The 17,664-nt window shown below is 40.9% G+C and overlaps 1 protein-coding gene across 3 annotated transcripts in view; it reads right to left on the bottom strand.

Moving 5' to 3' along the window:
• nfatc2a (nuclear factor of activated T cells 2a) overlaps positions 1-11,715 on the bottom strand; it is a 28,474-nt gene extending 16,759 nt beyond the window's left edge. For 2 of the 3 annotated variants that reach the window (XM_080445858.1, XM_080445859.1), the window contains exons 1-5: positions 8,916-9,371; positions 7,088-8,015; positions 6,793-6,961; positions 2,653-2,855; positions 2,088-2,260 (exon numbers count right to left, since the gene is read on the bottom strand). In XM_080445858.1, coding sequence (XP_080301984.1) covers positions 2,088-2,260; positions 2,653-2,855; positions 6,793-6,961; positions 7,088-8,015; positions 8,916-9,054 — 1,612 coding nt within the window. In that variant the 5' untranslated portion in view covers positions 9,055-9,371. Of the gene's footprint in view, positions 1-2,087; positions 2,261-2,652; positions 2,856-6,792; positions 6,962-7,087; positions 8,016-8,915; positions 9,372-11,405 lie in introns of those variants that run through there. The other variant, XM_080445860.1, reaches the window with a different exon arrangement.
• Between the last annotated feature and the right edge of the window lie 5,949 nt (positions 11,716-17,664).

The raw sequence follows: 17,664 nt of genomic DNA, 5'->3' as shown, positions 1-17,664 counted from the left end.
CATGCTGACTCATTCTAAAACCACTTCCTTCATTTTGAGGGGAGGGGTTTGAATCTGTTAAATTAAGTTGAATTTAGGATGACTGAGAGTTTACTATAGTTAATCTGTCTTGTTCCCAGACTTTTACCTTGATTGTAATAACTATTTATCAAGTAAGGTTTGCCTTTTCAGTAATTTTCTAGGGAAATTAAATAGTTTATTTTTTTATTATTAATCTCGCATTGACCCAAGGTTTCTCTGTCATTATTGTTTTAACATACTGTAGCACACATACAGTACACCAGATCCTTACAAACTCAATAGAAGCATAAATAATGGATCTCTTTTGTGGTAACATGGCCCACTGGGACTTTACATGTCTTCTGTCACTGAAAATATCCTAGACATGTAGCATAATCAGTAAGCCTGCATCCTCTCTGGTCATGTTTAGTACGACCCTTACACGAGACACAAACCATGTTTAGTTAATGTGCGTACGGCATCACAGTCAGATGACATCTCCTGAAAGTGATTGCGTATGATTTTACTAACAGATTAAGCTGCATTCAGACTGGTTCTCTCAGAAGACACACTAACAATGACAACAGTAATTCAATTCAATGCGGAAACAGAAACAGAAGCAGAAGCTTTCTTTTTTGTATGCACTGGGCCTTGAAATCCTGAGAATCCTGCTCATTGTTACAAATGATCACCCATTAGCTTGTCTGAAATTCAACACCCGCCGAGGCGAGCTGAGGTGTCGACAAACAGTCCCGTGACCTTTGAGCGGGTTTGCTCTACTACGCGGTGAGTCAACAAAACAAAGAGGACAATACTAAAAGTGTCCCTAGTCTCTTCAAACACCCCATCGCTGACACAGTTTGCTTATCAGCCTGTCTGACAGATGTGTTGTAGTAGGCAAGTTTATGCTTGATTGGTGTTCACTCATGCCGATTGTACTAAGGTTCGTCTGACGACAGTGTCATATCAATCAACAGGTATAGATAACTATCTCATCAAAATAATATGTGGTGTTCACTAGAGATGTACTGATCAGTCGATACCGAATACCGATCCGATAACAGTGTCACAAAAATAAATAAAAAATCTTCCCACGCTGAATGTATACAGGGAAGAGACAAGAGAAATGACACGACCGACATTGACATCATTTTGCTGTATCACAGTGACTTTGAAAAAGTACAAGGCCATAATGTACATATTTAGTTTGTGTTCCACTGTTGATTAGGGAGTTGTTAAAGTAGGATGATAGGATGTTTTTAGTTTATTTAGATTATATATTGGGTGCTTTAATTAAAACGTATATTATATATATATATATATACATATATTATGGACTGACAGACACACCAGTACACAATTTGCTAATGCACACGAGCAGTCACACAGACAAGACACAAGTGGAAACATAAAAAGGTCTTTGACATACAGTAGGAGCCTGAACTATAAAGCATTTTTTTGAATTTATCCATTTATATCTCAGAGAGATGAGAGAATGTACAAGTGCAACAAAATGGTATTTGTACACTCTCAGAGGTAAATGAATATTGAGGATTTTACGGTGTATCAACAAAAAATTTGGATGCAAGATCTTTTTTTTCTTTTTCTTTTACGATGTAAGGCTGGTTAACATCACTCAAATGAAAACCGCGACAGCATAGCTATTACATTCCCCAGGCATGAAAACTGTCTTGTGATTGGTCAAAAAAGACAGCTTCCAGGGGAAGTACATACAACCGAAGTCCCACCCTAGCAGACACGTTCTGCCTTAAGCCTTATTTATGTTCAGTTGCACGATGGTGTCGCGCCGAGAACAGCAGAGAATAGAATAGCAGACGTTCAAGCTCACAACGCGTCGCATGTGAGCTTGTAGTTCGGCAACTCTCAGTGCGTGATGCTGACCCACGATGAAGAAGGAATCAGGTTTTAGGGGGTCATTAGGAGATTTTTCTTCCCATGAGACGAGAAAAGCAAAGGAATCAATTGGCATAACGACTGAATTGGGGAGAAAAGGGGGTAAAACATAATTTGCTACTCTAAATAAAAGAAATATATAAAAAAAAAGTGGTTAATGTGGAGTTGCTTACAGCATTCAATAGGGTGTGAGGCCGCTTGCAGAGAGACGAGTTGTCCTCCTGGCTGAGGTATGTGGACCCGGAACACCAGACGGACACGCGTGTTCTTCCTTCCGATGTCCGTCTCCCCTTTCCTCAACTCAATGTCTGCGTTCCTGAGTTTCAAAATCCCTGCACAGTCGATTCTGGGACAGAGAAAGGTGGTTAAGACAGAACCGATCAGTCACTATGTAGACAGAACTAGATAGAGAATGAGTGAGAGTGAGAACGAAACAAGATAATGAGTGAAAGGGAACGAATGAATGAGAAATAAAAGAGCATGTCGGCGCTGTTGGGTGGAAGAGTTGTATCCAAATTCACTGATTGTAATTATTATTCAGTCACAAGTTCTTTTGAATATATTTCATTAAATATTTATAAAACTCATTTCTTAAAAATGTTTAAAGTAGCGTTGCTACTTATATACGACACTGTCATACGACTTAATGCAGGGCATTAATTCAGGAAAAACTAAAATATGGAGATTTTTCTGCTCAACAGAGACGATATGATAGCTTGCATGTAATAACATTCTCACATGGCTTTCATGTTGTTCTTTGGCTCCAGGGGGATCTCCAATACTTTAGTGCCATGGATGATCTTCTCAAAGCTGGTGGTGGTGACGGTTTTGCCGGTGATGCGGTGAACCTGATAGAAGGCGTGGGGTTTCAGGATGCGCTCATCTGCCGTGCCAATGAAAATCTGCAGGCCCAGTGGCTCTTTTCCCCTGTATCCATGTAACTGCAGACACAAAATATTTCATGAATAAAAACAACACACTTTTTGGCATCAATTTGTAAATATAAATCACGTTCAAATAGAATATAGCCCAAGAGGGAAGGCAAATCCAGCCGCATCTTATGGCATTAATGTTTGTTGTTTTTGCTTAACTTACTTTACAGATCATCCCTAACTGTCAGGTCATGAAACAAATATTTGCTGTGTTTGATGGACTGGAATATTGAATGTATTCATCATCTTTAAACTTTTCAGATCTCAGCCTATTCTGCAACTGCATATCTACTCCCAGAGATAGATAATCAGTCTCAGAGCCACATGGAAATGTACACATTTCTTCCATGGCCAGCAGAGTGTACATCATTGGTAGCCACCAGTTATATTTTATAACGAAATAATCCCAAGGAACTGGCAAACTAGGAAAATGTTAAGAACTGAAGCTGCCGTAAATGGCCAGCTTGGCTAAGAGTTAACGTGTCACAATGAGACACTTATTTAAGACCTGCTTCAATCTCATGCAGGGAAGATGAACACGAGCAATTGTTGTGAATTTTAAGGTCAATGTACTGTTTCACACTCTATTGTTGTGTACGTGTCACATCATCATCATACACATGAATCAGGCTGCAACATTGCCGTGCCAAGTTCAAGCTATAAGGCTATAAATGTTCTCCCTGCAGAGAGAGAGAGAGAGAGAGAGAGAGAGAGAGAGAGAGAGAGAGAGAGAGAGAGAGAGAGAGAGAGAGAATGTAAATAACCAGCAAACCAGACCTCCTGAGGAAATATGCAAGAACCACAAAGCATGAACTTGCTCCTAAATGTGTCGGTGCATACAAACCACAAGTTGTGCTTTCTTAAAGGGAAGAAAAAAGCACTCTTTCAAAGTGGAAAATGGGCAATTATAAGTAACATCCCTTTTAAAGCAATTATTTATTCCACCCACACAAAAAAATTCAAAATTAAAAAAATGTCGCATTGCGACACTCTGTGAGCTTGTAGATCTGCTATTCCCGCGATTCGTTGTACAACAAACTATACTGTACACAGGGCTTAAGTTGTTAAAATCAGGTCTAATGTTACTGGAATGATAAAGGATAAAAGGATGCTCGAAAAGTAAAGGGGTTAGGGGGGTAAGTAAAGGGGTAAGTAAAAAAGGGGATTGTATGATCCCATCTGCATCAGTGTGTGTGTGTGTGTGTGTGTGTGTGTGTGTGTGTGTGTGTGTGTGTGTGTGTGTGTGTGTGTGTGTGTGTGTGTGTGTGTGTGTGTGTGTGTGTGTGTGTGTGTGTGTGTAAACTGAATGCATCTAGCTTCCTTGTTGCTCACACAGAACAAAGAGATGTTACATTAGCATGGACAGATTGCCACAAAGTGAAAGTGACATTCATGCACTGGGTGGCAAATCCGGTTCCATAAAGGGCACTATGATCTACAGTATATCTACAATATGTGGTATTCTTTTCAGTAACAATAAAACATGTACTGTACTTCTTTATGAATTTACAAAATCCCTATGAAAATGACTTGATTTTGTAGATTAAATAAGCAAGATCATGTTTTAATGGAGCCGGTGTAGCGCCTCTTTTGCCTTTTCCTGAAGAAGTAACACCAGCTGTCTTGGCTGGTATACGCACTAACTTCACTAGGGGTGTTAAGCTATCTATAAGCTCACAACGCATCATGTTGCGACACATTCTGAGCTTGTAGATCTGCTATTTTCACTATTTTTGCCCGACACTATTTTTGTGCAACGAACTGTAACGTAACGTATAACAGGTTAATCGATGCGTTGATATGTATACAAATGTCAAATACGAAAAACTAAAACAACAGCTTTTCTATTATTCACCTAATCGAAAAAGTGAGCGATAGAATAATCGCCAAAGAAATAGCCGACAGTTGCAGACCCTAAACTTCAAGGCAGCTGTTAAATCCGAATAGAAACTATGGCAACGTGAATGAGAGTGCTGGCCCCACGTCCAGGTAGCTGACACAGTGAGTGAAATAGAGGAAGTTGACTGCAAACACTCAACAGGCCATGTGAGCAGTCGGTTGTCATGACAGCCGCAGCAGCAGTGAGTCATGACAGCATGGACTGTAGGAAAAGTAAAGTAGAGGATTGGAGGGGGGGGGAGAGAGGGAGAGATAGCGAGAGAGAGGGAGAGAGAGAGGAAGGGAGGGAGAGAGAAATAGGGAGAGAGAGAGAGAGAGAGAGAGAGAGAGAGAGAGAGAGAGAGAGAGAGAGAGAGAGAGAGAGAGAGAGAGAGAGAGAGAGAGAGAGAGAGAGAAATGGGGTGGGAGGGGGAAAAGGGAAGAAAGAGAGAGAGAAGGATGGGGTGGGAGGGGAAAGAGACGAGAGAAAGTAAGCCCGGTTTATACTTCCTTGTATGCCGGTGTCATACTTATAGATCTGCTATTTTCGGCACACGACATCGCGGTACCACAGAGCATAATTTAGGCATGAGAGCAACAGGGGAGTCTTGAGATAGAAAGGGGGGGGGCTGGCTGTCCGTGGCTAACCAGCCCTGACCATCTGATTGGCCAAGTGAAGCAGGCAACGCTGACCTCAGGGTGGGCCTTCAGGGAGGGCCAGAAAATGGAAAAGTTACAACGTTAGAAAGGTTTCATTTCCATCTCCTCTATCAACAACGTCAACAAGGACAAGGAAACCCTAAAGATGTTGTCACGGTAACAAACACATGAAAAAAAAGAAAAGAGAAAAAAAAGTGAAGTGAAACCTACAGTTAGACTGTGTGGCCAGCCATAGATATGTCAAAAGTAATTTTGATGTCCTATTTGCATTCCAGGTCAGGACTCCCATGAAACAAAAGTTCAAATGTTGGAAACGTTCTTTCTTTTAATTAAAAAAAAACTTCTAGATTATCTTAATTGCGGTTAAAAATTTAAGTTAATACTCTTCCGTTTTGGAAATGCGCCTGGTAACGCGGTTGTGTAGCAACGCTAGTGTAGTATCTCATGTGAGACCTATACAGTCAACAAACTGATGTCTATGGACAGCGTAAACACATGGCTGATTGTGTGGTTGAAACCCCAGGCTGTGGGGGCACCACAGTAGACTATTTTAAGCTAGAAGGCACAAATCTATGAAGCTACACTGTTTAGTGATGGGAGGGGGGGGGGGTATGGTGCGGTTATCATGTGTCATATGTCTGTGCTTTTCACAGAGTGCTACTGGTACAGAGAATGAGATGTCCATAGCAAGGTACTGCAGGGATACCCAGCCTAAAAGGCCATCCACACCAAGAATGATAACTAAACAGCCAGGTAACCATAATGATAATTAGCATCCACACTGGTGAACAATATAATGTTCAGTAAACATCTTGAATGTGATGTGTGGAATGTAATGCCCTGTCAATTCTGATTGATTTTAGATTGACTGTCAGTGTTTATATGATTCATCAAATTACTCCTAAAGTGATCCCTCCCAACGATATCATTCACCACTGTTGCTGTCGTTATAAATTGTGTGAATTGTGTGAATTTTGCCATCCAAATTTTTTTATTTATAGTTATCTTTATAGTTATTGTTCTTGGTGTGGACAGCCCTAATCTCCAAGTCATTTTCATGCAACTGCTCCAAGGCAACAATGACACATTAATATGATTACACAGTAGACACACGCCTCTCCATCAGTGCTGCCTGGGGCTTTAAGACTTCTGTTAGCTCTCAAACTCAAACAAGGGGTTGATAGGCTAACCCTGACAACTGACCTATTCATATATTTCATATTCCCCTATTATGATGTAAGAGCAAAATAGCTGCAGTTTGTCATACCCTTGGCCCCCTACATTTTACCCCTCTACAAAAAATATCTACGCTAAAAATAGCTGATCTACAAGCTTGTAGATCTGCTATAATTATATGCTGAATGTTCGCCCCAGAATAGGAACACTAGTGTTAACATCAGTTACGTACCTGCACAACAGTATGTCCTCCGGTTGGGGCTTTGACAGCACCCCGACTTCCCTCCGTCTCATAGTGAGCTCTGTGGTGAGGCTTGGGCTGCACTTCAATGTGGAGCTCATACTGGTCTGAGCGACTGGGAATTGGCCATTCCAGTGGGGGTAGTGAGGTAACCGGGATGCTGCAGTATGAAAAAATAAAAGAAAAAGGGAGGGGGGAGGTTATAATGCTGAATTGTAAAAAAAAAAATTTGATGCATGCTAATTCATCTTGTGTGTATGCGTTAGCCACAAATCACAAGCTCAACCTGCAGTTGCTGGAAAGCAGCGGTTTGGGCCAGATCGGAGGGATGACGAAGAAAGACTCAGCACCAGGCTTTGTCTTCATGTCCTGGTCATAGGACACCAAGTAGTTCCCCTCAGCGTGGCTCTCTGGATAGAGGGTGTACACCTGGTTGGCCGTCTTGACTATTTTGGTAGGCACGAGGTTGTGCTGAGCGGTGCCAAAGCCATTCATGGCATCGGCGAGGCTGGTGGGTGTGCCGTAGTGGGCACCCACTATGTTGTGCTCCTCGTGGCCGCTGTGGGGTGAGGGACTGCGGGAGCGGTGTCCAGGGACTAACCCTGGGTTCCTGTACATGTCGTACGTGCGTTTGCCCTGTGGGGAGGCGGAGCGGGAGCCAGGCCTCGGGGAAGGCGAACGGGGTCCCAGGCAGCCGTCCTCAGCTAGGCTGGTGTGTGGGGAGGTGCCTGGAGAGGTGCGGGGCGAGCCTGTATGGATGTTCTGGAAACGTGGGCAGAGGTCACCGGGGTTCTGACCACTGCTGGGGGACATGCAGGGAGATGCCCAGGGGGAATAGGTCTCGGAGTGCCAGCTGGTGGATGAGTTACTACTGGCCGGACTCAGGCACTGGGGCTCACGGTAGGCCACACTATCATGGCCGGGCACGGTCAGGGTGGGTCTGGGGCTGATGTTCAGCGGGTGGTTCTGCAGGGATTCCCTTCCATGATTGTAGTGCTCACGAGATGGGGTGATCTCGATCCGCGGGCTCAGGGCCAGGCCCCCAGGCCGGGAGTTGTCCAGGTAATTCCTGGCCTCCTGGTTCTCATATCCTGAGAGAACCTCCGTGTTGTTGTAGGGCGGACTACAGGACTTGATACCGTACGCCTCACCCAAATGGTAGGCCTGGCCTGACTCAGGACTGAGGACTTTGTGAGATGCAAGGTTCGGGTCATCTACAGAATGAGACAAGGAACAAGCTGGTCAGAATACTCAGATAAGTGGTAATGTTGTCACATTCAATGGAAGGGTTAATAAAAACATTAAACACCCTTAATGCTGTTAATATGTTTTTATTCCAGACACATCCCAATTACTCGGCTCAAATCAAGTTTAACATACATATTTGAATGTAACTTGTGAGCTTTTACTGCAATAATTAAAACTGACATAGGTAGGCTAATTAATTTAGTTTTTAATCAAAAATGTAAAACACATAACGTTTGAAATGCAATTTTCCACATCATGACATGATCCTGAAAACCTTTTGCGAAATTAACTTTCTGTTTATTTCCCACTTCTTAATAGATAGCCTAAAGCGTGGGTCTTCAACAGGGGGTCCGGGACCCCTTGGGGGTCCTCAGTGTTACTACAGGGGGGCCGCCAAATCTTTTTGTGATAAGATATTGTTTTATTACATTAACCACTTGAACCCTCACCTCAATATTCTGTGGAACATTAGCCAAAAATAGCAGATCTACAAGCTCACAATGCTTGTAAATGGGCTATTATCGGCAAAGATGTTTGGTGTAGAGGGGAAAAAAAGCAAACCAACCAAGTACAGACCCAAAGGTCAAGTTTACTAAGTACTGTATATAGGGTTTTTAAGTGGATACATGTCTGAAATAAACAAAAGAACATACATTTACACAGCACTGATGACAAGTGCAGTCAAACAAGTCTATGAAGCTATGAAATCTATGAAAAAGTTACATTTGCAACAGAATTTTATATAACATGTAGTCTCTAGCTGAGGGGTCCTTGGCCTGAAAAACGGTGGCCTAAAGGGAAAGGCAACGTTATACAACAGAGCCAGGGAGATGCCACGCTCCTTAAAAGCCCTCCTAGAGACAAACCTTGATCTCCCCCAGAGGTAAACGCGCTGCAAGGTGGCTCATATTCAAACAGGTATTCGAACTCCAAATCCTCATCGGGGCAGTTGTTCCCTCGACTGAGTTTCTCCTCCAAATCGGTTTCGTCGTAAAAAGAGGTCATCTGTCTTAATTTCCAAGTATTTCCAGCTTTTTAGTCAAAAATGATTTAGGCTCATAATGTTCTCTATCAGTATAGCCTATAATTGTCTCCGCGCGTCTGTCACCGAGGCCATTAGATTTCAATGATGAGGTGAACCAGAGAACCTGACCTGTTCAACTATATACGAGCGGCTGAATGAATGTGCAAATGATGCCTCGGTTGAAAAAGGCAACAAGCACAACATGAAAGCGCGTAAGTTTCCTGTTTCAACTTCTCTCCATAGTTTGGTTGAAGGCGGATCTATGAGTTTTCTATCAAATGAAAAATTCTCATTTTCATAATTGACTAATCACGCCTACAAGACCATAATGACCGAAAAATCAAGAAGTACAGAAGTGCAGCTTCAACGTGAAAACATTATCCAGGACAGGTTAGGTAGGATACCCGTCTCGTTGCAATGTAGGCTAAATACCGCCCCCGAGTGTTTGGCACCAAGCAATTACGCACGACACTGCAGTCAACCTCCTGGAACCAAAGTGGCCTGTAGTGTGGCCACTAGTGTGTGATTTGGGGAGAGGGCGTATATAGGGCCTAATAGGCCTATTAGGACTTATAGCGTATTTGCGGCGTTTTGATGGGTGACGGAAAGGTGCTTTGGTTTTTAAGCGCAGTGCTTAATGAGTCTTCCAGTTTAGTAGACCTTGTAGGCCTATTGTAAATTTGTACTTCCATGTACTGTTGTTCTCATGTCTTTCTAAATAAAGTACATCAATCAATCAATCAATCAAGGGTTAATGCCCCCCCCCCCTTGATTAGGCTACTACTCGTTTATATGATGTTTTTGCATAGTATTATATATTTGTCTGTCACTAAATGTTTCAGTGAATTGAATACACTGCAGGACCCCAATGGAAACAATTAAGCCATAGTGCTTTCTTGGGTTTAATCCTTTTAGCAAACCTTAGAACTGTAGGCCTACTTCCTGTGTTTTTGGGGCAAACTGTTAATAAAGTATCCAATCAATCAAATACTGATGGATGGATGCATCATGCATGGGAGGATGACCATGGCCATGTCAGCATGCTGCCTGTGTCCATCCACCTGCTTAATAGGATACTTGCCATTAGTGTAGTAGGCTACTGTATTCCCATTTCTTTCTGACTATGATGACTAAAGTTGGTTCAAGTAAAGCCATGAAACAATAAAATTGATTTAGGCTACTGTAGGCCTAAGTATGCTAGGCCTATTTTTGTGCCCAAATTAGATTAGGCTGCTACTCGAGGTTATCATATCGAGTTTGGACCTATAGGCCTACCAAACTTAGGGAAACGTGTAGTTAACTTATAGGCTACAGCTACACGCCAGCCAGCACCAGAGCAAATAATGAACTGTCGAATAATTCATGCCATATCCGCAGTCAGCAAAAAATTAAGGCGCACTTGTTGCATGTTTTGAAATCAGACGACTTTGTGCCTTTTACATTTTGTTTATTGGTCCTTTGATGGACAATTTCAACCTGGCACATTGTTATGTAGCCCAATTAACAGAATAGAAGATAAATAGTTAGAATTGTTCAATTAAGTGAATAGGCTATGCGAAAAACTCGTTGTGGCCCTAGTGGGCTGAGGCCCATGACCTCACCCACATGCCTACAAGACAATTGTCAATTAGCCTAGAAACCAGACGGATCTGCCAGTGCAAAACAAAATTTAAAAAATAGCCAGTGATATTAGTCTGGCCATTGTCAATAGGCCTAAAATAGCGGTAGCCTACTGGAAATACTTTTGAATTAATTAAACCTACAGCCAACTTTTTACAGTCTGTGGCAAACATCTGGAAAGTTATAGGACAAAGCAGCATTTTCTCTTCAAATTTGAATATGAAACTAGGAAGTAGCCTAAGTTTTTTGTGTGTGACTAGCAACACAACACGAATATGAGAAATGGACACAATTTAGATCGTTTACCCTATAAGCTATCTCATAGAATAGTGTTAGGCTAGTCACAAAGTTGCCTAATTGCCTTACAATAGCCTATATATGGAATAGCCCTTCTTTTTACGACTAATAACACCTTTATTTCTTGGTAATTGAGCTATATTTGGTTGCCCTCCAATGAAATGAGGCCAGTTTTGAAAATGATTCTCCATTGTGGTGACGTCTGTTGCCTATGCGCTGTGAGGCGTGCACCCCGCTACCTGGCGCACTGATCATCGCTATAACATTCTAGCCAACTGTGTTACATGGAAACAGGCTATATATGGTAGACGACAATAGCATACAATAAACAGGTTAGTATTGTTCTATCAATTAAAAATCAAATTGTTTGATTACCAGAAAATCACAACACTTCAGCAACGCGGGGCATCCATACCTTGATCCATCGACCGCATGGTGTGGTACTGTGACAGTCTCCAAGTCTCTCTAAACATTTGGAGCATAAGTCAAAGTAAAAGCAAAAATAAAAATGAAAAAATAAAAAAGTTGAAAAGTTATCCTCTTCAAATAACCATAGCAGGAAAAAAGAACCTCTTCAGTCAAATTCAGTAGAGATTAAAAAAAATCTTCCGTATGTTCAACAAGTTCTTGCCTTTATATAGCAGCTATTCACAAAGTAAACCCTCTTTATGTGTTCAGAAACATGTTACTGCTTCAGCTGCAACAATGGATAAAGTCCCTTTCCTAGCTCTAAGGATTACTTGAGTATCAAGAGCGGCTTCCTTCCCTCTGCTCTGGGTGTTTATAATGCTCCAATGCTGTAAAATAACGGGATTCCCTCAGTGTTTCCTCCTGTTTATGCTGCTTTGCCATGGAAACCTGGACCAGCTCCATCTCGGAGACTCAGGGCTTTCCTGCAAAGCCCACACTCAGGAATCCATGACGTCTACAGGCTGCTGCGCCAAGGCATTTCTGCGGCTTCTCTCAGACAGTAGCGCACAAGACCTTCATTGTAGGGATGAAGAAATTACTGTGGGACATAGCTGCTGCTGAGAAGAAAATTAAAAAAAAGAAATAGTTCTGATGTATGATACAGTCAGTGGTGGAAGAAGTACTCAAATGTTTTACTTAAGTAAAAGTAAAAAACCACAATTTAGAAATACTCTGTTACAAGTAACAGTTTGGTATTCAAAGTTTACTTGGGTAAAGTAGTAGTGGCATCTAAATGTACTAAAAGTACTGATTATGCAGAATGTCCCACTTCAAGTTTTCAAAATGTTTAAAAACTCTTTTGAAAATAGCCGATCTACAAGCTCACAATGCATCACAGATCGGTTATTTTCAAATAGCTGCTGAAGTATACCTTATATGGGGCTGAAGTGTGCACGTTTTGTAATAATAATTAAAATCTACAAAGTAATTAGTAACTAAAGTTTCCAAATAAAAGTAGTGGAGTAAAAGTACAATATTTGCCTCTGAGATGTAGTGGAGTAGAAGTCAAAGTTTTGACAATTGGAAATACTCCAAAGTAAAAAAGACCTCAAAATTGTATACTGTAGCCTACTTGAGTACATGTACTTAGTTACTTTCCACCACTGGATACAGTATACACTACATCAAACTTAGTGACACAGTTTGTCAACTGCTCTCTGTATAAGCCTTACAATATTGTAAATGATTGTAGGCCTGACTGACTGCTGTAAAATATCAATTATGACCACAGGGCAGGGTAGTTGCTGCTGGTTTCAACATGGAATATAAAGAATTCCATTGTTTCCACTACGGTAGCTCACTACCATCCATTAATGGAAAGTTGCTACTTCTTTATTATTTGACATAATAAAGTATGATACTTGACTGGAAAAACGTCTGGGAAAAAAACAGGATCACTTGATATAGACTGAGCCAATTAGTCATGAGAATACATTTTCCATTGCAATGAAGGTTATATAAATGAGCATCCAAGGGATATTTTTTGCCCTTTGATTCATCTGTATAACTTTTGTAAGTCTGAAGTTTCCCCCTTCCTTCACCTTTCAGAACTATTAATTATTTAATATATCATATAAAAAAAACTCTCTTACTTCACTGTGCATTTACTAAGCATGTAAGGGCTGTGTCAATAATTTTGGAATTGGAAGACATCACAAATCCCTTGTGGTAAGACTAACTATGTTGTAGGTTAATAATGGATGAGGCCATTGAAAGATGGTTATGGTTCAAACATAGGTGCTATGATCTCGCCAGGTCTTGGCATAGAATTAAACAGCTATTACTTCCATTCTCACTGTGGTGATTAGCCTATATATTGTAGATGTAACTTAATAGAGGTTATACTTCCTGATCTAACATTTGGGCTGCAGCTCAACAGGCATGGCCAGGCTCTGCTCCATGCCGTTCAAATATTATCAAGATACACTTGCCACTGTTTTTCCATCTCAAGTAATACATTGCTGTTTCATCGGGTAACCAGGCAAATACATTTAAATTTGGAAAGTTCTCCCTAAGTCAACATGGAGCTGGTTATCCAAACTAATAAATGTTTCAAGAAAAGCTAATTCGCCACATTAACAAGTTCATATGTGACCCAGAAGGGGAAGCTGTGAAATGGGCCGTCCACAGCAGCCAAGGTAAATGAGACATTACCATTTTCTCTACCATGTCCATGCATTGCTGTATCATGCATGCACCTGTGCCTATGGTAAGCTTTGGAAAATGACTGTTGTGAAATTCTTATCGGTTATTATACATAATAAACCTCTTTTTGTACTCAAATTTATAAAACACATTTCTACAAATGTAAGTGGATAACATGCAGCGGGTTCTAATAATAATATGTCAGATTTATTAGTCAAAGTTGCTTTACAAAGACAAAATAAATAATAACACAATAGTACTGTTCAGCAGTTTGACAAAGGCCCAGGGAACATGAAACCCAGACACCCCACTTGGGGTCTTTGTAGGCTGTTGGCCCAGTAATTGATACACAGCGTATATTATCATTGACGTTAGACTCAAGGCTAGTCATAGGAAAATCTGTGCTTTGGGGGGGCCCTCTAATGAGTGGGCCTGTTTTGGATTGTGACATGGATTAGTTTGTATGTGTAAGTCTGTGCTAGACTATGGAGTGATCGAGGGTACAGCAGAAAGTCTGCTGTAAAAACCACAGCACACAGAGCTCAGGGTTTGAGTTGGGGTATTAACGCTCCGACTTGTCTACCATATGTAAATTCCTCCACTGCAAACAGAACTCTTATGCAAGTGAAATTATGAATGAGTAAACGAACAAGGCACTAACTTGAGAAAGAGAAAACTGCGTTTGTCCAGACGGCAGAGTTTGCACTTCCGTTTTTTTTTTGCTAGGAGAGCACGCTTTTTCCAAGTTAATGCAGTATTTTCCATCACTGTAAAACAGCTCATTGAGGCTGTGTTGTCTGGGTTAGAGCATTAGCTCCTTTTAGTTTTCCAAGTGTAACATGTGTGAGCGAGTTTTAAATCCAAGCAGTGGAACTTTGATATGGAAATGGCACATTATATCATGTCTCATGGAATCCTTTCCAAGGGAATTTGGATTTTAGCCTCCATGAGCATTCAAAATCCAAGAAACATTTCCCTGGGCTCCTTTACTCTAAATATTTTTTGCCAGTTATATAATATATAATATACTTGCCTATAAATTTTTTTGGCAGATCCTTGTTAATTTGTTAGTTCATTACTATCTATGATGAGATGAGTGACTGAAAAGTTGAACGGTTACGGAGGGCATACCGTAAAAGAGACGAATTGCACTTTAAATGAGTGAAACATGGATTTGTCTTAAGTTGTTCAGTTTGTAACTATGAACTGGACAGACCACTACAGTACATAGAGTTCCAGCCTGGATAGCGCTGCTATGTTATTGTGCAATAAGGAATCTTATTTCCTTCCTGCCACAAATTGTGATCCCTGGAAAACATTTTCCCTCTTTTTCCAAATTGTATGAACTAATATGTTCCATCAAAATGGAAACTACATACATCCACATTAGACAGAATATCCACATTATGTAATATGATTCTGATCGATACTCAACTGTTTGTATAAAGAATTTTGGTGTCTTAAGTCCAGTGGAAAGTAGTGGAGCAGCTCATGGATTTTTCCCTCTTGAGCACAGCGTTAGAAAATTGGCTCTCCCTTGTTGACACTATTTTCTGTCTATAGTGTTTCCCTTTCCAGCCCATATACTTCATTCACAACTTTAAAATATCTCTGTGTAATATAAACACAACTTGAATGCAAGGCAAGCTTGTCTTGTTTGTATATACGGTAGCCAATTGCAGTGGATTAACCTCAGTCCGTGGTTGAATATAGTCTGTAGAAACCAGCCATTTAACACTGTGTCACTCCTATCAATTATTCCATAACAACAAAAACCAACTGTATTTCCACTTTTATTTACTCATTGCTCCACACCTCTGTCATGCACTTGAATTTAGATAGTGCTTAATCTCTAGCCCATCTCAATGCCAGGATAATATTTGGATAGTCGACTGCGAGGTGATTTGTGAGGCATTCACAAGTGGTATTAGAGATCACAATGGGCAAGGAAATACAGTAGTCGGTGCAAAGACAAATCAAAGCATTCCAATGCATGAGCTATAAATAGCAATAGAAGAGGGTGTGTGTGTTCATGCTGAGCAATGTTTCTGTTAGGAGCCTGTCATCGCGGAGATCCTGTGTTTACACTGCACAATAACAATGTGTAGTAAGCAATTCATCTGCATGGACTGGTCTGTTGTTGCACTCTGTCAGTCCAAATGTAGCAACGTTGTGGCCAATTAAGCTTCAAATATTTCAAAATAGCATACATACAATTGTATCTAACTTGTTTGGCTCATTAGCCAGTCTCATTATTTAACATGCATCAGATGAGGCAAAGACTGCTGTACATTGGCCTCACCACCAGTTAGCTATATCACAGAGGCAAAGTTGACCCCACACAGTAAAATCCTCAGTGTTACATTTGTGCAGTCATGACCTATACAGTGGTCTAGTATTCTCTGGCTATAAAGACCCAGTCATCCCAGTTGATGTGGTTACTCTGGTCTCAATTATGAATTTGGATTTCACATATACTGTAGATCTATGGTATTATTTGGATTAACCACTCAATTATAAGACCCTGTTGTTGATGGTTGCATATTCTTGCACATTAGAGGGAGTCTCTCTCCCTCGTGCCGTGTTCCTTTAGGAGCGGTTAGATTTTTCCAAGTTGGAAACAAATTCAAGTAATGGCTGTCTTGAAGTGCCAATGATGCACTGACCTTGTAATAATTAGTCTCAATGTTACGCCAGTCAGAGCTGTAAACTATCAATAATCTAAACCTAGTAAAATGTACAGGAAATCTTTAAATGTACACTGACCCGCACCCTCTCTCTCTCTTTCACTGACTGGATTGCGGATTTGGCAGCAATCCAACCGGGGGCTCTGTAGAATCTACAGTGTAGATGGCCGAAGGCTCAAAGGAAAGACCTCAAATGTTGAGGTTAGGAGGCAGTTCTGTTGATTCTGGAGTGGAATTTCAGTTTTCATGGGACTGATTAAGTTAAATGGTTACTTTTAATGGCATAACCTACGCCTTTGGGCAATGGAATGAGAGAAAGAGAAAAAAGTTGGATGTAGAAACAGCAATTTAATCTGAGCATACAGTACTGAAGTGCTTGACTGTAGGTTTAAAAAATAAATCCAAAGAAAACGATCTTGGGGACAAATACACAATCTGAAATTCAGTGCTGTTCAAACTTTTATATGGACAATTAGCATGTTTCCTTCCATTAAATGAAACTAGCCATGATTGATCATCCAATTTGAAGAAAAAAGGCACAAAGTTGTTTCTTGTGAAAGTGTTAGGGAATTTCTATACTATGTGGTGATATGCAAGATACATATTGTACATTGTGTGTATGTAATTGAGTGAATACTCAGTCATGTGGTTATTGGTCAATAGACTACAGACTAGTAGCTAGATTGCATCATAAATGTCTCGCTTGAAATGCTACATTAAGATTAATGCAACATGATGACAAATATGATATCTAGTAGGGTCACAATGACCAGCCAATGACACTTGTGTCTAAAGGTCTGTGATTCAAAAAGAGATGAGAGGACAGACTGGACATATTAGGACTGCAACATGAATTCTGATGATTGAGGAAGGATGCTCATATTGAAACACTTTGTGAGTGGTAGGTAAGAATCGGTTTCCCGATAGTTTAGTCTGTCTGTCTGCCGGATGGTATAAAAGCACCCAGGAACTACATGGGAGCTGGCCGCTTTCGCTGCCTGCTCCTGTGCGTGCTAGATTAGACTTAGAATGTTGTAAAGTGTACTTCGTGCTGAATAAATAGTAAACATGCAGACTGGTCTGTCATCATTGCTTGGGGTGCCATGCCCCTTGAGAGATTCCACCACAAAAGCTTGCTTGAATAATCTAGAATTATTCGGTTATGTTATCCAGGCATTTAAATTAATTGTTTTGTGTAACAGCTGTTTGATAGGAGGGTGAATTATCAGCTACTATCCTCATCCTCAACTATATAAAGCTGAATATTAGTGTGGAGGAGATTAGATAGAGATGTGTACAAGTGACAGGGACTCCCTCATCTGGTGACTGTGGGCCAAACACTGTGTCTTGTTCATAGAGAACTATGTACAT

This window comes from Gymnoscopelus braueri (genome assembly GCF_963280865.1).
Source record: "Gymnoscopelus braueri genome assembly, chromosome: 12".
Classification (NCBI taxonomy): domain Eukaryota; kingdom Metazoa; phylum Chordata; class Actinopteri; order Myctophiformes; family Myctophidae; genus Gymnoscopelus; species Gymnoscopelus braueri.
This window is presented reverse-complemented; position numbering and strand designations above follow the sequence as displayed.